This window comes from Sebastes fasciatus, chromosome 10, assembly GCF_043250625.1.
Source record: "Sebastes fasciatus isolate fSebFas1 chromosome 10, fSebFas1.pri, whole genome shotgun sequence".
NCBI lineage: Eukaryota > Metazoa > Chordata > Actinopteri > Perciformes > Sebastidae > Sebastes > Sebastes fasciatus.
Window position 1 is genome coordinate 14,467,644 of NC_133804.1, and position 17,273 is coordinate 14,484,916.

General features: G+C 42.3%; 1 protein-coding gene across 9 annotated transcripts in view; it reads right to left on the reverse strand.

The window, feature by feature from the left end:
* Window positions 1–134: 134 nt before the first annotated feature.
* frmpd3 (FERM and PDZ domain containing 3) overlaps window positions 135–17,273 on the reverse strand; it is an 89,809-nt gene continuing 72,670 nt past the window's right edge. For 5 of the 9 annotated variants that reach the window (XM_074648356.1, XM_074648355.1, XM_074648363.1 and 2 more), the window contains 10 exons: window positions 13,676–13,783; window positions 11,029–11,160; window positions 10,472–10,591; window positions 10,010–10,146; window positions 9,334–9,460; window positions 8,844–8,933; window positions 8,457–8,636; window positions 8,050–8,218; window positions 6,421–7,353; window positions 135–5,689 (listed from right to left, as the gene is read on the reverse strand). In XM_074648356.1, coding sequence (XP_074504457.1) covers window positions 2,880–5,689; window positions 6,421–7,353; window positions 8,050–8,218; window positions 8,457–8,636; window positions 8,844–8,933; window positions 9,334–9,460; window positions 10,010–10,146; window positions 10,472–10,591; window positions 11,029–11,160; window positions 13,676–13,783 — 4,806 coding nt within the window. In that variant the 3' untranslated portion in view covers window positions 135–2,879. The remainder of the gene's footprint in view (window positions 5,690–6,420; window positions 7,354–8,049; window positions 8,219–8,456; window positions 8,637–8,843; window positions 8,934–9,333; window positions 9,461–10,009; window positions 10,147–10,471; window positions 10,592–11,028; window positions 11,161–13,675; window positions 13,784–17,273) is intronic. The other 4 variants (XM_074648359.1, XM_074648357.1, XM_074648358.1 and 1 more) reach the window with 4 other exon arrangements.

Here is a 17,273-nt window from a genome sequence, read left to right on the forward strand (position 1 = left end):
TGACGCAACTGCAGCAGTAAGCAGACAGAGAGAGACGTTTCCAGACAATTTATCTTTCACATGACGTCATTCTAATGGACACCCTGCCACTACGGCAGGTTCACTGCATGCAATGTCATTTCCAAATCCTCTGAAAGAGTTTATATAATATACTTTATTGCTCGTAAAACATGAGTTAACTTTGTACACAGACAGAAGACCACAGTGACGACAAGATCATTGACAGTAAATAAAGACAGGAATGAATAGGTGCACATAAAGAAACAATGGATTAAGCCATGGCGGGCTCATCGTGTGAATGAAACACGGACAAACCCACACAGTTTAGCAAAGCAACTGAACAATGACAACCACAGAAAATGTTCATCAGAATGTCAAAATGTTCAAGTGCTGATGAGAGAACATTGTCTGATATTTTTTTATAAAAATAAACATGTCCCATGCTTTATACTCGTTTATATACTCATTAAAATATATGTTTTGCTATTAGTCTCTATGTTACATTACTACTATAAATAATTACCTTACAGACATGTTTTATCTTTTCCTTTTTACAAAAGAGTGAAGAGTTTGGATAAATCTTAATGTTACAGGTAATGTTTTAAAAGTGTTTCATATTCTCTCAAATATGTTATCTTACTATTTACATTTACAGTGTAGAATAATACATTTCCATACTGAATATCATTTGCAAAACATTAACATATTGCCACCGCGGCCTTTCATTTTTGCCTGTTTTTTTCCACTTTAGAACTGGAAAATTATCTGTACAAACAGCATCACCTTCAATTGTCAAAGTATCTGCCCCTGAAAGTCTTAAAAGGAAAACATGCAGTACAGTGAAAGAGAAAACACTGTATATGGTTATGGAAAATGCCACATCAACAGCGAAGGACAAACCGCTAAAAGAGAGTGCTTGTAAACACAGCAAATGTGTTCTGAAACCAAGAAAAGAAGGACAACAAAGCTGATATTGAAGGTCAGACTTTCAGTGTAAAATGAAAAGTGTTATGGCGGGGGGGTGGGGGGAGGGGCTAATCACATTGTCACACACAGACACATTAATAAATAATCATCAAAGCTGAAAATGTTAATAAAAAGATGTAAATGGCTCAAATTTACAGCAGTACTAAGCCATAGAAAATATATGTTGCATTTAAAAGAGCCTCACCCCCCACCATTGATTTATAGTGTTTGTCAAATATGGAACATTTGCAAGTATGCAGTGTATGGCACTAAGTATCCTAAAATTAGTTTCTTACCACCAAACAGTTAAATACCTTGAGGCTGGATGTTTACTTCATATACAGTATTTTATAAACCTTTGAAGTTCAGTTTGAGGTTCATTGAACAACCACGTTATACCCCAAAGGACTGACCAATACATTTTGTGCAAAAAAAACAGCAATATTGTGTTTCTTATCTTAAGTATTGTGGCAGGCCAGTTGTCACTATTAATTTGGTTTCACAGCACTTTCTTTTAACAGTATGTCCGGTATACATATTAGGCCAGTACATCTATAAAGCCTCTCTGATTAATTTCCAAGAATAACAAGAGGATGAGACACAAAGAAGATTTCAGACAGGAAACAGATGTGTTAGTTTTATTAAAATACATAGAAAACTACTTTGTGTGTTTCTTATATATTTGCTAGATTGCACAATGTATAACAGCACATAGAAAGCAAATTTGTTTATACTTCATCTGAAAACCTGAATTAAAAACAAAGGATCCTTTTGAAACTGGTAAGCTTTAGCTTTGAGGTGATGAATTATGCAAAACTGGTGGTGTGGACTCAAGTGAGGTTTTCAGCAGCAGGGTGAATAAAAAACACTTAAACATTAAAAGATACATTTCAACTTCAGAGCTAATTTCAGAGGTTGTGCAAAATTCTAGTGATAAGCTTACCCACTTGCAAGTGGATGGCTATATTTAAAACTATGATTCAGGACAAGTGAGATGCAAGTGAGCGACGAATCAGTGATGGTGTAAAATACACTCTGTGCGTATAAGTACAGTGTGGGTATTCCTTCTCTACAGCTGAGTGAGGTAACGACACTCATTACTGTACAGTGGATAAGACTGTGACTTGGGTCTCTGCTACATTGTCTGCACAGAACAGGTGTGTTTCATACCTGCACTGTTATAGTGAGAGAACGGGCCTCTGTCAGTCAATATAGTTTAAAATGTCATACTCGTCTTTCAGCGGTTTTTCATTTTCCAACACTGTCACTTACATTTTGACTCTTGTATCACTACGCCGGACATTGTCAACATAGCCAACAGAGATCTCCATTTTGCATCACAACAGTTAGAAAGTTCAACAAACACACACATCACCATCTAACCAACCAACGCTTTGGACTACGCAATTTACAGAAGTCGCTACTTGACGAGATCTCCGAAGTATTTTTGTCCAGAGCGTACATTTATTTCTGATGATTTATTAGAATCTTTATAGTTCTCTTAAATCAATACATTTCAAATATATTCTTCACTTTTTTCTGCACAAAACTTTATATTATTTGCTAAGTAGACACAACCCAAATATACATTACATATAAAATATTACAATATAATGACTTATGTATATTGTGAATATTGATGTGAGGTGATTAGCCCTGTATCACCCAGTCTGTTATAGGGTTCTTATTCCATTGTGCATTAGTTTGGTGTATCTTTATATTTCAAAACAAGATCCACGAGGCTACCTCAGGGCCTGTAAACATGGGATGGAACAGCTGCATTGCAATTTTTACTGACGATGAGTCATTGCATGTCTTGTAAAAAATGTAAACAATAAACAAATAATGAATTTGGAGTAGAGTAGCCACCCACATTCTGGACTGTTTTGATTACATCCCTGCCAGATGTGTTCCTACTGGGCAGGCAGAGTTTTGATGGGTCGAGTGAGTGAGCTCATGTTATTGGTGTTGGAGGAAACTTGAGGGCTCACTGTCTTTGTCGGCAAGCTGCTTGAGTGTCCCATTGATTCCTCTGCCGCACGCAGAAGCAAAGTGTAGTTGATAGCTACTTCCTCAACTTTCCTCAACAGCTGCAGCCTTTGGGTTTCTGAACGAACCCCTCTGACCAATTTGATGAAGGTCTGAGTTAGTTCACACAACACTTGAAAGCTGGCTGTGACAACAGCAAGCATACGTGTCGGGCTTTTTTCAACACTTGCCACGCGTCGACAAGATGCTCTGAATTCTTTAAAACGCACCGCCAGCTCCTGTTTGTACTCTGTAATCTGTGAGGGCTGAAGACGAGACTCGCCCTCAGCCTGTGGGCTGTTAGCACACTGACGCAAAATAGCTAGCAACTCATTAGCATCCAACTGGGCATTTAGGAAACCGTCAGGCAAGCTGAAACATTTCCCCTGTAGAGCCTGTACCCGTGCCAGGCTCGCCTCCAGTGTACCACAGGCTCTCAGGTCAATCTCCTGTGTCTGTGGCTCCTCCTCTTCCTCCTCCTCTTCCTCCCCACTGCAGTCCTCTGCATTAAGAACCTGGAGCGTTTTGCTCACTACAGGAAAGGTATGCGAGTCCAGCTCCATTCCTGGAAGGACCTGAAGGGGTATGGAGTATGAGAGCTCATCCTTCTCACTGCTTTCATCTGCTGCCTCACACTTCCTGTAGCAGAAACAGAATGAGCAGCATTTATCCTTGTCATCACTGTCCTCACTGGGCAGGGTCAGCAGCACCTCGCTGGTCCCTTCTTTACTTTCACGCAATAGCTCTTCTCCCTGAATGAAAAACACCCCCTTTTTCCCCTTCCCCTCTGCCTGGTGAGACTGAGTGTGGACTGGCTCAACTGGGGTGGGGAGCCTCAGCCCAGTGGCCCTCACTCTCTCCATCTCCTTCTCTAGACTCTTGGCTTTGGGCCTCACTTCAGCATACACAGGTGTGCTAGGGCTGTTATCCAGCTCTCCAATGCTGTACCGCCTCTGCAACTTCTTGTATTGTGGAGCTCCCATGCAATCTGTTTGAGAAGTACAGGTGGGCAAGCAGGAACCCTGCTCTCCCCTTGGCTCTCTTGACTCCAGGCTGGTGGAGCGTATTCGTGTGGTCTTGATCTCTAAGGTCTGTGGTCTCCTTGAAGCACCTTGGGTGTGAGGTGCTTTGGAGACTGCTGGAGGGGTTTTCGAGATAGGTCTCTCTCTGCCTCTGTGTTGCGTCTCTGTTGTGGATCCAACTGGTGTGTCAGGTAGTCGCATGCCCCTACACATTCGCTTACAGTCACAGCTGCGTCGCTGCTCCCTAGAGATACCTGGTGCCTTTAGGACAGGGCTGGTGCGGAGCTGGCAGGCACAAGGAGTGCCGGAGGGCACAGGTGAGGATCCCTGGGGCAAAAACTCTCCCTGGGATGACTTGGGTTTCAGCAGCTCCTCTAAGAATTCTAGTTCATACTGGCGGACTTTCTGCAACTGAGCCCTTCGCTCATCTGTTTCTCTTCGCATTCTTGCTGGGAACGTAGCCGAAAGAAGGTTTTTAAAGCTCAAGAAAGGGACACTGCGCTGGGACTTCCCCTTACCACTGCCTTGCTTCTTTGAGTCTCTGGTTGGAAGAGTGGAGACCTTATCTACAGAGGGGCTAGGTATTGTTAGATCATCTAAAATAGGTAAGGATTTCATGGGGCATTTCTGTGACTCAGGGTGGGATTTGCCCTGGGCACCCTCAGGCTTGTTTTCAACTGCCTCTTTTCTCTCTGCTTTTACAGGCAAACGAGGGGAGTACTTGGTTTGTATTTGAGGGCTGGGTTTTGCCAAACTAGAATCTGCTCCTACTCTCACTGCATTCTCTTTGCTGTTAGCAATCTGGAGGCCTTTGGCCCGAAGACGCTCATCATCTGTGGGGGAGGAGGATTGAAACACCACTATCTTTTGAACCTGTGGGTCTTTTAGTCTTAGTTGATGCCCATGCTCCTGTTGCACTGGGCATGTGCAGAAAAGGTCGTCAACTGGCAAAAGTTCTGTAGAGCTTGAAGGCTTCATGGTCTCAATAGAGGCAGTCTTGGCATCTTGGCACATATTAGTGGGAGAAATCTTGGCAGAGGCAGTTCTGTCCACAGGTAAGAGGATAGGTAAGGCTTTGTTGCTAGGGTCTGTATTAAGAGGTGCTGTTGTCTTCCCCTTTATAACCTCAGAAAGATTTGGGCTCAGTTTCTCCCCAGAAGAATTCGATAACTTCTGATCTCGACTGACTTGAGCTGTCAGTGAAGCACCAGATGCCTTAAGTTTTTCAGGTGACTTAGAAGGGCGATCAGAGGTCTTTGCTTTGGTGGACTCAGAGTGTGTTTTCATTTCTGCTTTCTGTTCCGTCTGAGTCTCTTGATTGCCCCCCTGCTCCATCACAACACTGAGTACTCCAGAGTCTTGACTTGGACTGACTTTAAAGGGAACCGTCTTGCTGAGGATTACTTGCTTAGGTGGACAGCCAGCACGAATCTGACCCACAGAGAAGGCCCCAGTTCCTATGGTCTTTGCAGTGCAGCCAGGGATAGCCAGGGGAAAGTCACGGCGGCAGAGGATACGTTCTTTGTTGATATGGTGAGCCAGCAGGTAGGCCTGGTTCTGGTTCTGCTTCATAGCCGACACCATCTCAGAAACATCTGTCAATTCAGAGGAGTTGGTCTCGTGGCCTGAGTCCAATGACGACTCAGGTGTAATGGCAGCCAAGACAATCAGCCCTAAGGAGGAAGGCAACACAGCAAACTGTTAGGATAATCAAGAAACAACAAATATTAATAACAAAGAAATATTAAAATGTTATATTAGTGTTTTACTGAAGTAAGTCAGTTATCAAACCATTTTCAGTTGAGTGGATTCATCCTGATCACAAGACAGCAAAATTATCGTGGTTTGAATTTGTTCCCAAAATCATTTCTTCGGGGTCAGATTTATAACCCCCTTCCAGGCTGATCTATGAGTGGGCTTGCCTCACCCAACCTGAAAGAACTGCAGCTTTTCCATGCAGATGCATGTGTGTGCTTGAGAAATATACAAAGACTAGCAAATTTTCTACCCTATGTTCATAAAATCTAAAAAATGAAGTTGGCAATTCATCATTTACAAAAAGGTTTGCTTTTGATAACAGGGGCTTGTTTTGTTTTTAAGACACACAACATTGCATAATTATCAGCTATTGTTGTTGCTTCACTGATCCATAGCATTTTCAGCTTGACTTATTCTAGTTTAGGTTATTGTTCAGTTTGCTCAGCATCATGTAGGAGGTTGTCTTTACAATTCTACCTTAATTCTGTGTTGTATTTGCAGTTATTATACATGCATTGCTACCACAAAATTAAGAGATTATCTTGCCATTTCACAAGATAATAAAAAGATGATGTACGGCAAATGCACTGTTTAATATTAATTGATAAAAAAGTAACACTTTGGAGAACTATTGAATCAGTATTACTGTTAATTCTGTGTGTGAGATGTTGGCCGTGGCATGACTGAGGCTGTTGACCTGCAGTCTGTGTTGGCTGTTGAGGGTGATGGGGGTAGTCCTCGGAGGCTGCCAAAGCCTCTAGTGCCTGTAAGGTGGACACTAGAGCATCATCAAGCTCCTGGGCATGATCTCGGACTGTTCTCGTGGCCACATTATCAATTAGTGTCACAGGCACATCTTCCTTGGCTTGAGCCAGCTTCCCAGAGGCGACCCCTTGGCTGGCACTGGCTCGAGCCTTCCTCCCTCTCTTTGAGTCATCCTCATCTGAACTGTTGTCCCTGAAGCCAGGTGGTGGGGCAGCAATAGCAGGTGGTGGTGGTTGCAGTTTTTCTACACCACCATCTGGGTCGTCCTCCTCTTCATTCCCTGGGGGCGGTAGAGCCATGAGGTCAACAGCGCCTCCATCTCGGGAGGCACAAGCACTGGAGCAGTGTTTCCCCGAGCTCCCACTGTTCAATGCTGTGGACAGACCCTCTGCCCTATGTCTGGCTTTGCAGGAGTCACAGAAGTATCGTGAGGTTTTCTGGGATTGACCCATTGTTTGGGATCGGATTCTGAATCCTGCGTTCTCCACTGCTGGGCTCTCTAAAACCCCAGCTATTTCCTCTGTACTCTGCTGGGTGGGGTCTGACTTAGTGCGTGGCCGCCCAGGGGGCTCATGGGAAATAAAGTTTTCATTGATGTCGAGTTCAGCTTCGGCATGTGTTTGGAGCTCTTGAAATTGTTGTTGTTCTCGAAGGTGGACATGACACAGGCCCAGATGCTGAGGCTCTGCCGGAACTAGGGCCCTTGAAGACCCTGACTCCCTGTGTGAGCTTTCCCTCTCGTCCCCTCGCCGCCCTCCACTTGGCAAGCTGGTTGCCCCAGAGCGTGGGTGAGCATGGTGGGAGCTTCTGTAATCTGAGGATAGAATTGTCAAAGCAGTGGAAAGTTTGAGGCGTTAAAAACTAGTGGGGATAGAGAAGATCCAGATGGGAAAGCAGAGGCGACAGCTGGTGGTCACATGGGGATTATTTGTTATTTCAGAGATGGATGTTGAGAGTTGAAGTTTGTTTGAAGGTTGGAGGGTTAGATTCTGGTGGAATGTGATGGTATGATGATCCTTCTTTTATGTGGACTATAGGTTGAGACAGCAGATGGCAGAGGATCTGTTCATGTTTGAACAATAATATATTCATGATTGTAGATAAAAAATTCCATAATGTTAATCTATCTAGGGAAAAAGAAATATGGAGTATCCCATTCCAATGAGTCGGGTTTGGGATGAGAAGAGAGACAGCAGAGGGCGCCATGGGATGGTAGTTCCAGGATAACGTGGTTACTACAGGTAATGATTTCAGCCAATGAAAAAGCAGATCAATGTCCATGTACACTGAACATACATGAAGATTACCAAATATCAGACATACAATGTCTAATATGATGCTGAAAGAAAGACACTTATACAACGCTAAATGGGTGATATGAATGTTTCATCTTAAGCTTTTAAGTAAACAATAGTGTTTCCTGTAAATTCTTTCACATTTGATGTATATTGCCTAATCAGAGCACGTGTACAACATGAACCCCTACAAGTCAAAAAGCCTTCTAACATACCTGCCTTGGTCAGCTGAGACTGACCAGGGGTCCGGAAGTAGATGGTCCGTTTAGGGTCTACAAACAGCTTGTAGTAGCCAGAGATGAGGCATGCAAAGTTACTGGCATCAGGCCACTCCATGAGTAGGACCAAGGGCTGCAGGGGGTGGTAGGGAGGGGAATTAGGAGACTATTTAGGGGACAGGCAATGAGCATTGCCTGCACATTTTGTAATGACCTGATGAAATAAGATGTATAAAACGGTTGAATGGTTTTGTACTCAATAATTGTATCATTTACAAAGTTAAAATGGAAACTGCACCTCTAAAGAGATGGCATGCAAAATATTTTCCCCGCTGCATAATGGTGTGCCCTCCCATTATCAGATGTAATTATAGTGTGCATATTTAGAGACTGCGTTGTAATACCTTGGCCTCATGGATTGTCACCTCCACACGAGCCACTCCCTGGCTCTCTCGGTAGAGCTGGATCTTGGCAACCCTACTGAACTCGGCCAGAACTGTTGTGAGGTTGTTTTTCAGGTCAATCACATGACTAATGCCATGTCGAGGACCCACAAGTAGTGTTGTAGCTGATTGTTTCTCATCCTATAGAAGAACACAAGAGGTTTACAATTATTTGCCTTTACATACTGCAGTATATTGGAACATCACATAATACCTTTCAAAATCCACGTTCCTTATGCGAGTACATGTACAGCTTCAAAGACACATAAAGGAAAATGAATGGAGCAAAGCCTTAAGTAAAAAAGATGCATGTGTATTCCTGTACACAAAGATTCAAACATGTATTACCAGTCCAACAGTGTGGAACAGTATTCCACCAAAAGGCGGGAGGTCGTTGAGAACACGCATGTACTGCAGCTTTCCTTGGAGAGGAGGGACCTATCAACAGAATGATAAAGAAGAAACGCTCATGTTTGAAGGAGGAATCCTCCTCCAGCAACACTTCCCACATCCTCCTGGGGGCACTGTTGAGCCACAAATGTGGATCATAAAGTCTTATGCAACAGTTACATCTACAGAGATGAAGGACTAATAAAAAAGGACTAGTTATCCAGCATACATCATTATAGAATACTATAAATTAAAACCTCCTGTAAAGATGCAACAAAGTGTTGATATTTAAATGTTAATAGTAATCAAGATTATGGAAATGTTGTAAGAGGGTCTCTTTGTATTTGCAATGCTCATAAATGTTTTAATGGCAAATCCTCCACAAAAAATTGCTTAGATATTTCAGTCATGGCAATGGTTGGTGTTGAAATGTTTTAGATGGAGAAACCTTGTTGCCCGATGGTGGCGGATGCTGGTAGGTCTTCAGCAACTGAGACAGGCTCTTGCACACATTCTTCTCCTTGACTGTTGGAAGCAAAGTGAGGGGAAGAAAAGGCTCGAGTCCCCACTCTTTTCTGTGATCAAGAGCAAGGGGAAAGATGGAAGAGTATACACACAAGAGAAAAACAACAGCGGAGTGGTTAATCAGATTTCGGGGAAGATGTCGCAACTGAGAAGACAACGTTTTTTTTTTCCGTCCCACGGGAAGACACACAGTGAGCCAAGCTTACATCCTCCTCGACTCCTAGCTCGACATGGCCACCCTAAGTCTATTACAGTGGATCTGTTCTGCTTCTGTGGTTGTGATGGCAAAAGCTAATTACTTGCTAGGTTGAGGTTTTGAAGAATAAATGAGCAAATTGAGGGAGGGATGTAATTTCACAAAGCAATGGATTTCTTTGTCTCATAACGACCTAGGGAAAATGATACTTGAGTAATTTGAGTTTTTAATACTATTGGGATTAATTATTACTCATTTAGACATTATTGAATGAACAAACTTCACCGTGGGACTCTGATATGGTACACAGCATTATTAATGGGGTAAAAAAATGCAATACATCACGTTTTGTCTGTAATTTCTCATAAATTCACTTGAAGGCTAATTTAGTTTGTGGACTTACTCGACATGCTTGAGAGAGATCTTCTGATTGGGCCGCGCGGAGGACACAGTGATGTAGATATGGAGCGCAGCCAATCGTAACGTGATGTCAGATTTCCAGTCCATGCCAAAGCGTTCCTTGATGACGTCATTGCGACTCTAGGACATGTTGAAATAGTGTTTTTTTACACAGCTGATTGCAAACAACACTGTTAAAGACTTCTTTAAGTCGTATCATTAGTTAAATTGTCAGGGACAGCTTCCAAGTAAGGCTGTTGGATATCTGAAGTTAATGTGAAAGCCTTTTTGGAAAGCTTGCAACAGGGCCATTGTGTCTAAAGCCTGACTCTGGCGTATGCAACCTTTCTAACCGTTAAATCAGTCAAAGTAGGCAAAGCCCTCGTTCTTCGAGGAGACAGCTCTCCAACAGTGTCATAAGATTGAATGACATCCTTGTAAATCCCCCTTTAATCCACTGCTTTACCTGTATATAGAGGTACTCAAATGCAGCGGGGTCCCTTCTCAGTAGGTCTGCAGGGTCCTTGGGGAAGAAGCAAATGCGGAACAGACACTTCATCCCTTGGAAATAGGTTCGGTGCACCACCTGAGGGAATATGACAATATCAAATAGATAACCAACTACATCTTTGGCATTAGTCACACATATCACAGTACAATTTTCCATAGGTGAACAGGGTAGACTGCATTCTGAATATCGAAATAGAAATACAACCTAAGACGGAGCTGAAACTGATGTGAAATGTGATTTGCAACCATAAGCACAGTTTCGGTGATCAGAAGAATCATCTGACATCTCATAGAAATAATTATAATTTCAACTTTTAGGTAGTGGTGTCAATTGGATGCCCATAGTATCAGTATCTCTCTGTTTAGTGCCAGCTTATCTGACCAATAGAGGGGTAGTAGTGCCACATCTTTGAGTTGCTGTTAAGGCTATCATACCGTTAATCCTGTGAACACATCCATCAATTGAAACTGTGTTTTATCTTATTCTCATTTTCCTTTTTTTGTGTTTCTTACATGTGTCAGAGGTTGGTTCTCCTGCAGCAGATGCAACCTCTGGTTCTGGTCCAGACCGCCTGCCTCCAGCACCAGGGCAAAGTGCTCAATGTAGCGCAGTGAGAGGCGGTCCTGCAGGGAGGAGATCACATCCTGGAAGAAGAGACATGGAAACCGATAAGAGATTGAAATGCATCTCCACAGTAAGAACACATTGTACTGCAACAAAAACTATATATTTGGTGTATGTAGCCTATTTTTACCCTGAATTATCTCCTTGTTTGTATAGGATAGTTTGTCAAATTGATATCCTTGTGGGTGTGCAGGGCAAACGTCTGCTCTTGTGCAGATCAGTATCTATGAATGATGTAGAGCTTTTCTCATCTCTTTCTAAAATGTACACTGTTTGAGGGGAAATTCACAGTTTATCACATCTTACCGTGGGCTACGCCTGAGGATAAGGTTTCATTATTTCTTTGCCCTCATAATACATCAGAGGCATGGACATTAAAAGGGATTCCAGTGTAGTGATATGTAGCTGTGGTTTTGTAAGTCTCAGTGTGAGGCTCATTAAGAGCTGTAAAATATGAACACTAATGGTTTGCTCTCCATAAACAATTTAATTGACGTTCGTTGTTGATGTAACCTAAGCAACAGCTGTCTCTGCAGTTTTAACAGTATTGACCTGTGTGTTTTGCATTAAATTATGCCTGGGTAGGTCTCAGAATGCTATAGATAGCCTAAAATACTGCAGGAAAGTTTCTGTAGTTGACAGACAGTCTAATGGGCATACAGATGGGCATCCTATTGTGCCATTGATTTAATCTGTGGCATTGTTTTATTGATCTTGGCCTTCTTATTATGCTGAAATTCCATTTAATTAGGCTGACAGGAGTAGCCTCCTCCATCTCTCATTTTAAGTGCTGCTGTGTTTCTCCTTTCCCCAACCCTTACTCTCCCTCCATGAGCAGGGGAGAGATTTGTGAAATCTAATAGAGTCTGTTTAATGAGTCAGCCTGGAGATGTCAGACTCATCTTACAGGCTGACATAGAGACAGAAATGACCTCTGTCTGACTGAATTCATTTGTTGATTTATGGCCTTAATCACATCACTGAGATTCTATACTCCAAAAACTGATACGGTCAAGTTTCACAAAATTAAAGCTGATTTTTCTATTTATTTCCTCAAAACAATTACTTATTAAAGATAAACTTGAAAGTGAGGACACTTGACTTGATTTATGGTTAGTGTTAATGTGTACAGAGTCAGACCATAATATGCTCATGTTTCGTGTATTTACAATACAGCAGTGCCCGTTCAAAACATGACCGTGAGTAAGCCACAACTTGGGTGTGTTCTTCCCCCATGAGTAAGCCTCCATTTCCCCAGTGTCAGACTTGATACTAACTTATAACACTAATAACGTTACCGCCAGTAAAATACCTCTTCTAATTAAATCTATGCTCTACTTTATAACCGCCTATTTGGAAATTACCTCCACTAAGTGTATTGCACTGATGTTTCTGACCGTGAGTAACCACAACCTGTGTGTTTTTCAGGGGCGGAATTAGTGATTTGGGGACCCCAGGCAAATATTGTCTTGCTTTATTTTTCACCCTCTCTACAGCTGCAGGCGGTGCGGCGAAAAAGTTTTTCCATTCATTTTTAATGGGGGTAGTGCGTTAGGGATGCGATTGCGGCGGGCGTAGGGGATAGTAGGGGTAGCCTGCGGCGGAAAAGTAGAAACAGAATCGACTTTTGAAGAAATGCAGCCAGACGTCAGGCTGCGGTGGCCAATCACGTAACCGGCAATCCAGAGCTGTACAACCCAGCCATGAGGGAACAAAAGATGTTAGTCGTCGCAATTAATGGGCCGTTAAAGTGACCGGTGAAATACACTCTGGGTCGATTCTGTTTCCAGTTGGCTGTCCGTTCGTGGTGACTTCAGGGGAGTGAAGAAGTCCGATTGTAATGTTAGTCTATTTAGCATCCAGCAATAAAAAGTGAACGGCCCGCTGCAGGCGACATGCTTGTGTCTGCAGAGCCCTGAAGCCCCGCCCCTGCTGCTGAACAGAACGGTGTTTGCTTGTTTATTCAAAGTTTATTAATATTGAACTTGCATGTCTATATTGAAATTGCATGTCCAAATTGCACCAAATTTGACAAAGCACTCCCTTGGGTCCCCATCAATACATCCGCCAAGTGTGAAGTAGATCGGATGAACGGTTGTGGAGATATGGGATGGATATACCCAAATACAGACAAAGATCCCTTGCTTTATAGTGAGATTAGACTATCACATGTTAAACCTCCAGTAGGCCTAATTGATGTTTCATGGCCAACTTGGGGCAGTGCATCAAACTGTAAACACAACCTTGACATATTATCACCTTATTAAGTTGTGTGTTAGCAAACATCACACTAGGATCAGTCATTTGGAGTCACTCTCTATCTAGCTCTGTTTTGGTCTTTACCAGCTCCTGAGAAATAGAACTGACGGGAACTGCAGAGTTTGGTGGTGGTAACTACCTCTGGGTTCATCACTACGGGCGACCATCCTTTGATTCATTGTTAATATGAAAATGGATTATAGATGCTTTATGTAATCTGAATCTGAATAATGTTGAAAATCAGCTGCCTTTCCCATGTGCACATTGAATACATACCCTAACAGTGGTACGGCTATCAAATGTAAAGGACTTGATCTGTCCATTCTCCAAGAACACCTTCAACACATTTGGTATGAGTAGCAAGGAGTCGTCCTTGAGCATTGTCTGAAAGAGATAGAGGGAGAAAACAGCTTTGGTTTAGTGAATTATTTGTACATTACAAACACAATCGGCTGTAATTGTAGGTCTGTGCTTTGAGGCAAAACAAGTAGTGAAAAAGGAGAAGGTACTGTAGGAGGAGTGTTAGGAAACAAAGATGCCTTATGTGAAGGGAGATACTTGAAGGTGCAAAACTCTGCCTTAGGATGCCCACTCCGTGCATTGTATCAGGATCAAAGAAGGGCTTATTCAATTTCTCCAGTCTATCCATTCAATATGTATGCCATGCAAAGTAAATTGGACGATGGGATTGAAAGCTTTCCCGACAGAGTTTTGAGAGTGGAGGTATAAGAGGGGAGAGGCCCGATTCAAGGTTACTCAAAGCATTCGTTATGATATGCAGTTCAGTTCATTCTTGCTGGGATGTGATGTGACGGGCACTCTCTCACTTCTTTTTTTTTTTTTTTTAAATCTTGCTAAAGGCTTTTTAAGAAAATGACTCAGTTCCCATTATGTAGTTTCAAAGAACCACAGCTGTGATCAGAGGGAAGGGAGGTGTCTTAATGTGATAAGATAGACCAAAGGGTTTTAATGTGACATGTAGCAAGGATGCAACCCAGATGAAATCTTGGGCCGAAACAAAACAAAACCAATTGGCGTGGAGGTCAAGTGTGTGGGTGAGATTACAAAAAGGCGCATAACAGATTCACGTACCATGGCCAAACACATGAACTGTTTGTCGTAGACTCTTGTGGGAGGCATCGTTGCACTCAGCAGAGAGTTTCTGTTTCATTTTACCATGGAGGTCAAGTGTTTGTGAGGTTGTGTTTGTGTGTGATGCATGCGCGTACGTGGTCGCAGCTCATGCACTTGTTTATCTGATAGTGGGATTTGTCAGAACAGTAGGCAGACATTACTCATGACAGTTAAGGGATGTGGATTTACTGCAACAATATATCTCAGCATTTAGCTGAGATGAAGAGCTGTGTCCACAGCAGATGCCCGGCAGTCTGTTTTTGGAGAACTTAAGTATTCAGAAGGCCCCACAAGCTGTTCCTCTGTGCAGATTGGAAGCGACTAAAGCCTGAGTTAGGAGTGAACAGATCTTTCTCCGTGCTGCAGCATTAAAGCGAGGGTATACCAGTGAAGAGACGCCACAAATAGGTCTATCACCTCCCATGACAAAACTCTACCTTTGCTCTTGTTAGTGAGGGGGAGCTGGAGCCGATTTGTCACATGCAGGGAAAGTGTTAGGAGTGGAGGATCACAGCTCGACGCCATGGCCTCGTCTCTTTCCCCCTTTCCTTTTTTTCAATAAACACCAGGCTATGTGGCCAACACTGATATGTCTTCAGATGATCAATAGCAGCCTGTGGCTCCTGATTAGAAAAGTCTAGCCATGCATTGGGGGGGTGGTTGCTGAAACATCTGATCTTAGCCAATCATAGCAGCTCCCTCCTATCTCTGCAAAAACAGTGCCACGTGTTCTGTCTCTTGAGCTATGATCAATTGGATTTATAATTCTAAGAGAGACACAGGGAGGGAGATTAGTGGAGTAAGAGAAAGGACCCAGCTCTCCCACAGTATTGCTCTAGCCATTAATGGAGCTGATGGCCTTTGCTGGTTTGTGGGAATACCTCTCACTTGAACTAAAGAATTTAGGTCTCGTAAAAGAAATCTCTGGGTTCTTATAATGTTGACTACTGGTGCTGCCAGGCTAGAGTGGATGGTGAAATCAGCTGTAATGAAAAACACTCTGCAGTTAGCTTTATCCAAAGGTTATCTGAGACCTGGTGGTCCATGTGATGAGCAATCCTGTTCTCCACCTTCCTCCATTAAATTCAGGTGAATAGAAAATAGAATGATGAAATACCCTGCCCTCCAACTTCTGATTATTTATTGATTGTTCGATACTTGCCAGTTTCACGCTCCCACTTTATTTACAGTGTAACCCCTCCCCGCCCCCCCAATAGATCCTTGATTGACCACCAGGAATTAGGAACTGTACGAAAATGATTTTGTGTATAAAAAAGCAAGACCCAGTGTAATTAATTTTTTCTTTGGACCTTCTCCTTCACTTAGGGAAAAAGGACTACATTACCCTCTCCCCCAAATGTCTCAAAATTAAATATTTATGGCAAACATAATGCAATTTTACAGCCATTCTCTAATTTTAAATAAAGAGCTGCTCAATAAACTTTTATTTTAGCCACCAAATGAGTGAACCGGGAACAGGTGATAGCTCTGTGCTGAAGGGCTTGTGCGCCGCAGTATTTTCATCCCACCCCATATCCTCTGCATATGGCAAAACGCGTCTCCAACACAACTCCTTTTTGAGGTAACTATTTGATCTTTTCTTTTAAATATAATTAAAAAAAAAAAAAAATCACGCTCAATACATTTTGGTCTGAGATCTTCAACACACTTAATGTAGCATATAATACTGCTATTATCCCGGACCTCTCTTGGCTTTATTCGGAGTGCAACATGCAGTCATGCAACATGTTCTCGCCTTTATCACCTTGTTGGCAAGGCGACTTATTATTTTTAAATGGAAACATGTTCTACCTCTGACTCACAGTAGGTGGGTGAAAGATACATTACTGTCCATTGGTTTGGAGAAAGTTAGATTTTCCCTTAAGGTTTCCCTTAATTCATTTGAAAAGGCTTGGAAACCTCTCCTAAACCATATTGAATCTCTGACCTCTTTGCCTGCTTGTGACAACTAAGCCTCCTTATTTATTTTGTTGGATTGGTGTTGTTGTTTGTTAATTTCAATTTTTGTATTTATTTATTTATTTTTATTTTTATTTTTATTTTTATTTTGTGTGTTTATGTGTTTATTGTATGTGTTCTATTATTTCATGTGCATAGTGTTTCACTAATTTTGATGTCACTGCTGCTTTATATTGGTTATTTCCTTTATTTTTCTTACTGTTGGGGGTGGGATGGAAAAATGGATGAAAAAACAGAAGACTACTCATTTGCTCTGCGATTAATATGCCTTGCAACGTTGTTCCAATTTTAAAAAAGAAAAGAAAAAAGGAATATGGGGTAAGAAAAAGATGAACGAGCATCCCTTTAGCAAAAAAAATTGAATCACAATAGCTTCTCCTTTCTCTGACCTCCCTCGCCCCCTAGTAATTAATTTGTGTACGGTCTCTTACCTCATACATATGCCACGGAGCAGGTCTTAATTGAACAATGTGACACAGTGTAACCCAAAACCACTTAAGAGATACAGTATCTGTAGCTGGTAGATGTTGATAAGCCAGGTAAGAAAATTGGGATCATGATAGCTCTGCCATGAAAAACCAGGTGAGGTCAAACAACCACAAACATTTCAACATTTCCCAGAGATATTGTAGCTGTTTTCCAAATGTGTGAATGCCTTTGAAAAGAGGTTCAGGTTGTTCCTGGGAGAATTCAAATCAGTCAGGAAAAGCAATTTATTCAAGGCCAAACCACTGGACCAAAGGCTCACACACACACACAC